General features: G+C 35.9%; 1 protein-coding gene across 2 annotated transcripts in view; it reads right to left on the reverse strand.

Annotated features, from left to right (window-relative positions):
- The window catches only part of LOC131069736 (actin-related protein 2/3 complex subunit 1A), a 160,412-nt gene extending 155,578 nt beyond the window's left edge, over nt 1-4,834 (reverse strand). Inside the window, exons 1-2 of one of the 2 annotated variants that reach the window (XM_058005273.2) lie at nt 4,549-4,834; nt 4,345-4,416 (exon numbers count right to left, since the gene is read on the reverse strand). In XM_058005273.2, coding sequence (XP_057861256.1) covers nt 4,345-4,414 — 70 coding nt within the window. In that variant the 5' untranslated portion in view covers nt 4,415-4,416; nt 4,549-4,834. The remainder of the gene's footprint in view (nt 1-4,344; nt 4,417-4,548) is intronic. The other variant, XM_058005272.2, reaches the window with a different exon arrangement.
- Between the last annotated feature and the right edge of the window lie 5,598 nt (nt 4,835-10,432).

Here is a 10,432-nt window from a genome sequence, read left to right on the forward strand (position 1 = left end):
AATTCCACCAGCTGAAACTTTTGTCATTCTCTTCAAGTCTATTGTCTAAAAGTGAAAAGAGAAGGGATAGTTACCCTCTGCTTCATTTGTTACTTTTTATCAATAGTACAACTATGTGATATAGAGACAATTTTACAGGTAGAGCTCCTTGTGTACACTTTCAGCAGCAGACTGGACCTTTTCAGGAACAAACAGAAGATCACTATTCTTTTTCCTTTGATATAGGATTTCACTGTCTTCTACTACACTTGTGCAGCCACTGCAGTTGGCCATGGCTCATGAAAGAGCTGTATGCCACTGTGCATTCACCACACAGACCAGTATGATTTCTAAAACACAGCACAGCTTCCACTCATCACAATCTGCCCACCTTGATTTTACAATTTTCAAAATATTTTAAATTCATTATTGAGGGGAAAAAATCATCTGAATGTTGGCTGCCAAGGGATTTTTGTGAACATACTCCAGGCATTACAAACCAAAGGCTGTCACTATAGGTTATGCCTATTGGCATAAATAGCATTTCACAAGGTATCCAGTTATCTTCCACTCGTTTACAAGGAAAATGTCGATGCATGAGAGTAGGTGCTATAAAATGACAAGGTAGATGCACCTTTCAGAAGGCTTCAAGGCAAGAGAGAATTGGCATTCCAACTAGACTAGCTAATTTGAACATGTCATAATTTTATCCAAGAGTTTTTATGGAAGATACAGCATTACCAGCAGTTGAAGACCTATAAAATTACTTGTAGAAAAATAAAAAGAAAGCTACAGAACTTGTAGAGGCACTGTTCAACAAATAGCAGAATATATGTAAATGGAAGGCACAAGACATGGGTTGCATAGATGTCCTTAGGAAAGAATTGCAGAGAGGTCCTAAATGCAAATAAATAGATTTATGATGCTGTCCCACTCCATTTAAATACTAGATACAGGGTTTGCTATAAGGGGCCAAATCGAAAGAACCCTGATAAGTAGAGATTAGTCTAAATAATTAGTTGTTACCAAAGATGACAGCAAAACCTGGGGTTATTTCTTATGAATTGGACTAGGCTCTCAATGAAATAATTACATCTGAGGACAGCCCAGGTTCCTCCAGGGTTTGCCCCAGGCTGTCCCGGCCCAGAACCAGGACCAGAACTGAATTTCCAGGGTATGCCAACCTATCTGCAGGACCTGGTAACGTAGGAATTATCTGTAAAAAGTAATAAATGCACTTCTTATAGGCCATGTGATGAATAATGTGATGCCATTTGCATGATGTGACATCATCCTTGATATTAAAACCCTTACCAGACTAGTTATGAAGCCATTCACTCCCACTTTCTCTTTCTCCTGGTTCTATCATTCAGTAAAATAATCAATAATAATAAGTCAAACTAAATTATGACATAAGCAAGGATGACCTTACATTTGAGTCATCACTAGTGATAACTTCAATGTGACACATCAAATTTGCAACTGAGTTTGATTGATTAGTTCATTTCGGCAAGCCGAGAGTTAATATGTCGATCAAAAGTTGATTCATTGATAGGCCTTCTATTGCATGTTCCAAGCCTCTAGATGACTTCCTGATGTGTAAACGATAGCTCAAAAGTTGTCAGAGGTAATAATCATGATGTGAATTCAATTCAAGCAAGTGCCACTGTAAAATACACACTCGATCATTGGTTGAATGAATAAAGTGCAGGTTCCAAGAATTTATTACAGTAGTCACTGTTTTTCAGGTTACAACTTACGAGTATTTTGAATTACCAATTTTTTTTCTTCTTCCTTTGTCATTCTAATTTTTTCCTGAAATGATCTTGTTGCTTGCAGGGTTTTCTAGAACTGTTATTGTGCCTACAAACTTACTGCAATTTACAAATTAGCAAGATTGTGATTAATAAACAGCAGTAATAACAAGCACTTAAGATATTACTTCTAGATCATACTCGATGGATGTAAGCAAGTTGCCATCAGAATTTAACCGTGGGGCTTAAAGACTCTCAAGCAAGCTTTATTGAACATAACTGAGGTAAATGGGTGTCACAATTGTACCTCCTGAACCAATTAATTATTTCTAAGCCTCCATTGACACATTCAGGTAAAGTTGGAGGCTTTTGCTAACAAAAGGTGACAGTTGGCCATGCACGCAATACAAAAGCACTTTGCTTTCATCACTGGACCATAAGGGTTAACAAATGACAGCCTCTTGTGAAACCTTGTTACGATCAGATGTGGCTAAACTTGTATTCAATGTCACCTTAGAGGTACACAACTACCTATGGCATGGCCACAATTCCCCTCTTTTGGCTCAAATCCAAAGATGGTATAAATTTGGGTATTACAAGTTCTCCAATCAAAATCAAGATCTTACCCAGAGCAACATTGACTGAGTTGAACTGTGAACAAGACCACACCCAAAGCGGCTACCCCAAAGATGAATCAAACATGATGCATCCCCTCCTGATGAGACAATTAACAAGTCTTTTAAGCTTTAACCCAAAAGGACCTTCAATACAAACTATCTAATGAATCTACATCATAACCTGCTTTAGAACCTGGCAAGGCTCTATGCCTATATGAAAAAACTAGAGAGCATCAAAGAAAAAATTAAGGCATAGAACAATAAATGTTACTGGGTTCTTCCCTGCAGGCCTGGGTTCCGGTCCTGGTTCGACCCAGGTGCTGGTCCAGTCCTGGTACATCCCTGGGCGAACCTGGCGCCGTCTATGCAGGCAAAAATTTGCAACCCCCCATAATGTATTTACAAGGCGGGGCCCTTGTAAATACACCTTGGGGGGATGCAAATTTTTGCCCCCATAGCCATTTCGGGCAAACCAAGGACATACCCACAGCCTAGGCCACCCAAAAAGCATTAGGTTCTATGCAATGATAGGATTGTGTGCATCTGATTTGGCTGTCACGGAAAGGTTATTGTGCACTCGATACATAATTATACTTTAAGATGTGTTCCATATATAAATAATGGCCCTAATTGGTTTTATTAGAAGTCACAAGATGAACACGCTTCAAGCATATACCAGGGAATCCAATCTCCAAGCTAAAATGAAAACAGTTTCCTTCTGGTTTCTATTCCTTTTTATGAAGTCTTAGAAAGTTGAGAAATGAGGGTCTTTATCCAAAGGGCTCTTATTGCCAAGAAGAATAGGGAACTGCTAAAGAGAAAGGTGATTTATTAAGAATTTATCACAGCATTGATTTCAGAATTTAATATCTGAAAATTCAACGGCTACGGAACTCCATCATAGGAATATGGACTGTGTCCCTCTCCCCATTCTTACAATTTCTGATGACTACATTCATATATTATATAGCCATATTAGTAGATAATTTCATGTCAAAAATGGAATCCAGTATGCATCATTGGTGTTGGCGTGTGTAAGGCTAAGAAAATTTGTTGTTTTGTCTTGTTCCTGTCCTTGTAGTGCATCTTCAATCATCTCAAGAACAAGGACAAACGTATCTGATTTTGGTGAAGCCATTTAAGATAGTGTGAACAGGTACGAAGGCAAACAGAGGGATTGTCATAGGAACCCCATATTTCTTGACCTACGATCTTGTAAGCATTCAAAATCACAGCAAACTCATACCACTAATCTGGTTCACATAAGGAAAAAATGTACAAATTTTGGAGTTAATATGTTATATGGAAATGAAAAAACATACCAAAGGTTAATTGAGATAGATCAAGTACTGAAACCAAATTGAGACAGACCTGAGCAAACAATGTATCAGACAGAACAACGAACTTTAAAAAATGTATTTTCAATAACTGAACAAAAGATTGTGTGACATATCTATGTGAAGAGTCGGACCTTAAGTGCTTGACTAAGCAAAAGCTAATAATATGCAGCTAAACTACAAGAATAAGGGCAGTTTGAAGGGTCAGACAGTTCAACTTTTAACTGCATGGCATCTTGCAAGTGGAATAGGGATTTAGATAAGGAGCTCTGATCTCTAATCCACGTGCATCTTCATAATGCTGATAAAATCATGTAGCTTGACTCAAAATTTCAATGCAATCAAATTGTATTACTGATTCATTCCACAAGCTTTCTTCTATTTGTTAGGGACCGTGGAGACCTGAGATTTTGAATGGTAGGTGCTTTGTGAGGTCTGAAATCAGCCATTTCGGATCGTAAAGTCAATGTCTGTTTCAGATTTGGCTAAGGAAGGAATGTGAAAATTGTGTTGCTCCAGTTGAAGTTAGGGAAAGGATTTGAACCCTTGAGCTTCAGGGACTTTACTTCGAGAAATATAATACTACGCTTTTACTTAAACAAAAAAAGAAAAAGAAAATCTGCTACAAGAAGTGAGTGATCTGTGAGAACAACTTACTGGAAAGTTCCGCATTCCAAGCATGGCAAGTGATGCACTGACTCAGCTGGTGAGCTGCCACGGCTGCCATTGCTGCACACAAATTCAAACTCCGTTACAATTTCAATAAATTGCCAAGGGGAAATAAGAAAGTCTCGGTTTCAATTCCGGCACCATATTTCCTTATACTTGATTCAGCGATAAATGAATGCTATTGAACTCAACTTTTAACATGCCTGACTTTATGAACGACCCTTAATCTGGAAAATTAGAAGAAAAACACCAAAGCAAAGTGCTTTTCTTCTCCTCCTTCTCTGGAACAGGCGAATATAGAGATTTAAATGGCTATCCGCATATCAGGATGAAAATGCAAAATTTAGATCGAAAGAAAATGCAAAATTCAGATCGCAAGGATAAAAACAAGAGACAGTATCCCTTTGTGCGTTTTTCTCTAGGATTGATAGCAGGTTAATTATTTCTTTGCTAAATGATATATCTATTGAGTGCAATCTAAGTACTAATGAGGTGATGTAGAAATCAATGCTTTACTCATTTAAGGTGGGGTAGAAATCAATGCTTTACTCATTTTAAGGTGGAGTTCAAATAAAGAAAAACATTTTTTTTTCAAAAAGGGTAAAATGTGCATCATCAATTTCCCTTCATTTACCACTATAATTTTGTCTATGATAAACTAGTATATTTATATTTAAAAAATATATGTAAAATATGCCGCAAAAAGTTGTGGTGAGGGTTCTATTTTAGTTGGAGTAATTAAACAACACTTCTACAAAAGCTGAAACATGGCATGTTTCATGCATTTCCCTATCATTTGCATGTCAAATTGTTTCAAAAATGGATTTTTATTTACGAATATTTTGATGTCATTGTAGATGCCTCTTAGAATAAATAAAGATGCCTCTCGGCATAACTAGTATACCTATATTTAAAAAATATATGTAAAATATGTCAAGAGATATTATAATAGAAGAGAATCATCTGTAAAATAAATGTTCTTCTAAAAAGTTGTGAATCTAGCTAGAGACAAGTGGTGAGGGTTCTATTTTATTTGGAGTAATAAAATAACACCTCCACAAAAGCTGAAACGTGGCATATTTCATGCATTTACCCATCATTTGCATGTCAAATTGTTTCAAAAATGGATTTTTGTTTATAGACATTTTGATGTCATTGTAGATGCCTCTTGGCATAATAACAAGTGGCGAGGGTTCTATTTTATTTGGAGTAATAAAATAACACCTCCACAAAAGTTGAAACATAGCATATTTCATGCATTTACCCGTCATTTGCATGTCAAATTGTTTCAAAAATGAATTTTTGTTTACGGACATTTTGATGTCATTGTAGATACCTCTTGGCATAATTAGTATTTAAGTGTTCTATATTATGCAAACATTAGTATATAGTTTGAAACTTGTTCAATTTATGAGTCTTTATTTTTTAGTAGATAAGATATGTTCTTTAGATTTATTGATTTTTTTGTCTTAGTGACAATTTGTAGTTGTGATCATAATCATATATGTAATTTTATCTCTCAATCTTTAAATTCGGATTTTATTATAGACCTAATCCACTTACATACAACTTCTTATTATAGGCCTAACTTGCTTGCAACTTCTTATTATCTCATGATTCAAGCATGAGGTGTCCAAATTGTGGCATTAAAGTGTAATATAAAAGGGCATACCCTAATTCATTTTAGATCATCCATCATCTAAATTTATAGCATCATAACATTTACTCATTTAAGAGTATTGCATCAAAATATAAGATCATAAGGGCAATAGAGACATCAAAAAAATAGTAATGTGTCTTCTAATTAATTTTAAATTGTTAAATTGATCCAAGGTTGACTAAGACAAAAGGAGGTTAACAAGTGAACTCCCACACCTAGCACAACAAGCTTTAATAGTTCCTTTAGGTGTCACCAAGTCTAAGTGACAAGGGCAAAAACAATATGGAGATTAGAAGTGGCAATTTAGAGATTGCTACAAAAGATCAAAACTATAAAAAAACATGGGTCAAAAATATAGGTGTGGGTATCAAATATACAAGTGTATAATTGAACCTAGACTAAGCACGTGACATTTTTCAACATGTGAAATGCAATGTCCCCTTTTTATCTAGCCTATATATAATTAAATGGCTAAAATTAAGTTGTCAAAAAAATTAAATTACATGACAACCAATTTTAATTATTTAATAAGGTCATAAAAGTAATTAATCTGATTATTTAATAGTATCCCTCAAAAGTAAATCATAACGGTAATATTATTTAATTAATTTTATAAAGTATTAAAATGACTTTAATGGTTGATTAAGTGGAAATTTAATTAAGTCGCTTTACTATTATTTCCTTCAAGTTCAAATTATATTAAAAGAGAGGGAAAATCAAAAGGCAAAGAAGAGGGAAAGCCAATAGTCATCTCCAAAGGTTATAAAAGAGCAACTTGGGCTTCATTTATGATATGATTGGTTTTGTTATTTTCTCTTGGAGAACTTGAGAGCTTCTAGATTCTAGTTCAAGAAATCTAAGGATCGAGACCCTTGGTATTTCTCAGCGGATTGAATGGGAACCTAGTTCATCATTAGAGTGGATTCATTCTAGGATTCACATTCAAACTTCATTGCAAATTAGTGAAGTCTTCTTCGAAGACCAATTTTATGAGGCAACCCTTCTTTTCTCTGATGTGGAACTTCCTAAAGCATTTGTGGCTATTATTTGTTATATTGAATTTGAAAATCAAGAGGACTTGAGGAGTAAGGGCCCTCTTCTAGTGGTGCAGAACATTTTTTCTTCACATGCATGAGCCTTTATAGCCAAGTCGTAGCCATAGATTGAGGTTTATCAACAAATTTTACCTACAAACTTGGTGTTGTAGATAGAAGATAGTTGGGGCAATTTTATGTTGTTTGTGGGCACTTGTCATGTCCCCTTTTCAAAAATAAAACTTACTATTTATAGTAGGCCAGTTTGTCCAAAATTAGTAAGTCAAGTCCTGCGAACAATTCGGGAAATAATGTTCTAAATGGAGAAAAAAATAAAATCAGATTTTAATGTCAAATTAATGGCATTTTAAGTTAATTGGAGCAAAAAATGGCAAGGGGGTTTGGAGAATCTCAAAATTAGTAGTCATTAGTCTTCTTGAGTTCAAATGAAGAAGTTGGATAAAATGGCAATTTATATTCAAGTGGTGGAAGTGGAGACGCGTCTTTGGAAAGGTGGTTGCAAATTTTGAAATACAAGATTTCCTCCTCTTTGGCATGGGGATTTTGGCACCCAAAAGTGCTTTTTGAATATTGTGCCTTTTATAGTGATTTCAACTTGTTTTAGGATTCATTCTATCTTGTCATTTTCAACAGGCAAAAGCTATTTTCCTTTAGAGGTTGGTAAACCAAATAAGGTAAAATCTCCAAGGCTGGTAAACCAAGGAGATAGAGGCTTGCAGGTAGTGTGTTTATAGGTCTCCAATGGCAATCTGGTGCAATCACGGTGGGTGAGTCCTCAAAGAGAATAGTCTGGATTGTGCAGCAAGAGTCACATAACAGAAACAACTCAATATGATGGAGGCAATGCAGAAACAAACTATATTATTTCATGTAAATCAATTATAAATTGTCAACGACATGCAGGCTCACCAAATTCGGCTCACAGGCCTAAGTACAAAACATGTGTGTTATGCAAGATCCAAGCTCGAGCAAGAATGTGAGCCAACCCCCAAACCTCCTAACCTTCAAATCTATCTTCTATGTTCTGAATCTTAATTCTAAATGCTTAATTACATTGATTTATATGATCAAGAGTGATCTGCATCGGCCCAAGATGAAACAAATGTCGATGAACAAGATGAAACGTGTAAAACAACAAGGTCGGCCTCCGCTAAAGAAATCCCTCTGTAAAATCCATAGAATGAAGTGCGGACCCAAGGGAAGGTCGTTCACATGCCAAGGAACATTGGAAACAATGAGCTAGGTCTTTGCAAGCTATGGAAATGATTTTCAAGATCCGCCAAAGCCCAAATAGGTCCAAGTGGTTTCGATGTTCTAAGCCAGAAAACTGTCTCAGATTCCACAAGCAATAACTTGCCATAAAAAGATACAAACATTCCACAAACTTAGGGTAAGGCAAACAAACAATTCCATAATCAAAATCCAGCTCTGCAAGATTCGGTGAGAAAATGCAAAGAAATGCAGAATGAAATGCTAAAACTGAAAGAAATGTTTTTTTGGTCGATGCAAGATTGCCAAGAACCAGGGATGCTCCTACATCAGACATCTGGGGTTGTTGAAAAAGTGAGTCCCTCACTTTACTGGGGGCAAAGGAAAACCAAGATGGGCTACCTCTGCCTAAGAAATTCATGATGAATCTTCAACTGGTTTGTCCTTCCACTTCACAAGATACTCTCTATATTGGTAGCTTCGGGTACTATGCCCAATCCTACTATCTTTCAATTTGTTCTGGTATCCACTAAGGTATTTGCTTATCCAAGTTTTCTCCATTGTCCTCACTGAATTTAGCCTCATGGTACTGGTGTAGATCTGCAATATTGAATATAGGTGAAATTTCCAAAGTATCAGATAACTCCACTTCGTATGCATTTCTGGAATTGAATCTCTTCAAGTTCTTACAAGGTCCAAACTTCTTCGTCTTTAACTTGTTATAAGTTCCAACTGGAAATCTCTCTTTTCTCAGATACACCATCACTTCATTGCCTACTTCAAATTCTTTATGTCTCCTCTTCTCATCTGCTTTCTCCTTATATTTACTATTCATGTCCTCCAAATGTTGTTTAACTTGAGTATGTATTGTCTTCATATGCTCTGCAAATTCTTCTACTTTTGCACTCCTTTTATCTTCATTATTGATATCTCTCAACTCTAAAATGCCTCTAGGGTGTGCTCTGGTAACAATAATAAAAGGTGTTTTTCTAGTACTCATGTTCACTGAATTATCGTAGGCAAACTATGCTTGTGCAAGAATCATGTCCCAACTTCCAGTTTTCTCTCCTACTAAGCATCTCAACAAATTTCCCAAGCTCCTATTCACTACCTCTGTCTGTCCATCAGTCTGTGGGTGAAAAGTAGAAGTGAACTTCAAATCTGTCTTCATCTTTTTCCAAATTGTAAAATATCCAACAAACTTGGTGTCTCTGTCTAAAACAATGCTCTTAGGTAATCCATGTAATCTGACCACTTCCTTGAAAAATAGGTCAGTAACATGTACTGCATCTATTGTCTTCTTACAAGGTATGAAATGTGTCATATTTGAGAATCTATCTACCACCATAAATATAGAATCATTTCCTCTCTATGTCTTAGGTAATCCAAGTATGAAATTCATTCTTATGTCCTCCCAAAGTCTCTTTAGAACTGTCAAAGGCTTATACAATCCAACATTCTAACTACTACCTTTTGCAAGTTGACAAATTCTACAGCTCTGCACAAATTTCCTAACATACTTATGAATTTGAGGCCAAAAGTAGTTCTCACTTATCGACTCCAAAGTGTCCGACCAATCCTCCACTATGCTTCTCCTTTATCAAACTTTCTGTCATAGAACTTTGAGGTATACACAACTGAACTGCCATAAACAACATATCATCTTGAATGAAATAATCCAACCACTTACTTATGGCTACCATAACCGGTTCCTTACATGCTTTTCAAGGTTCTACAAAATTTGGGTCACCCTCATACGAGTTCTTCAATTCTTCAAAACCTAATACCTCCTCTTTCATCACTATCAGCAAGTTCCTCCTTCTACTCAAGGCATCAACAACTTTATTTGACTTTCTACTCGTATGCTTCAAAACAAAGGTATAACTTTGCAAGAACTCAACCCATAGCATATGTCTTTGATTCAACTTACTCTGACTGTTCAAATACTGTAAAGCTTGATGATTAGTATACAACACAAACTCCTTAGGCAACAAGTAATGTATCCAATTCTTCAATGCTTGAATTATGGCATAAAATTCTTTTTCATACATTGAATATCACCTCCTTGCATCATTCAACTTCTCACTGAAATAAGCTATCGGTCTTCCTTCCTAACTTAATACTGCTCTAATTGCATTCCCACTTGCATCAC

Source organism: Cryptomeria japonica, chromosome 11 (assembly GCF_030272615.1).
Source record: "Cryptomeria japonica chromosome 11, Sugi_1.0, whole genome shotgun sequence".
Taxonomy (NCBI): Eukaryota; Viridiplantae; Streptophyta; class Pinopsida; order Cupressales; family Cupressaceae; genus Cryptomeria; species Cryptomeria japonica.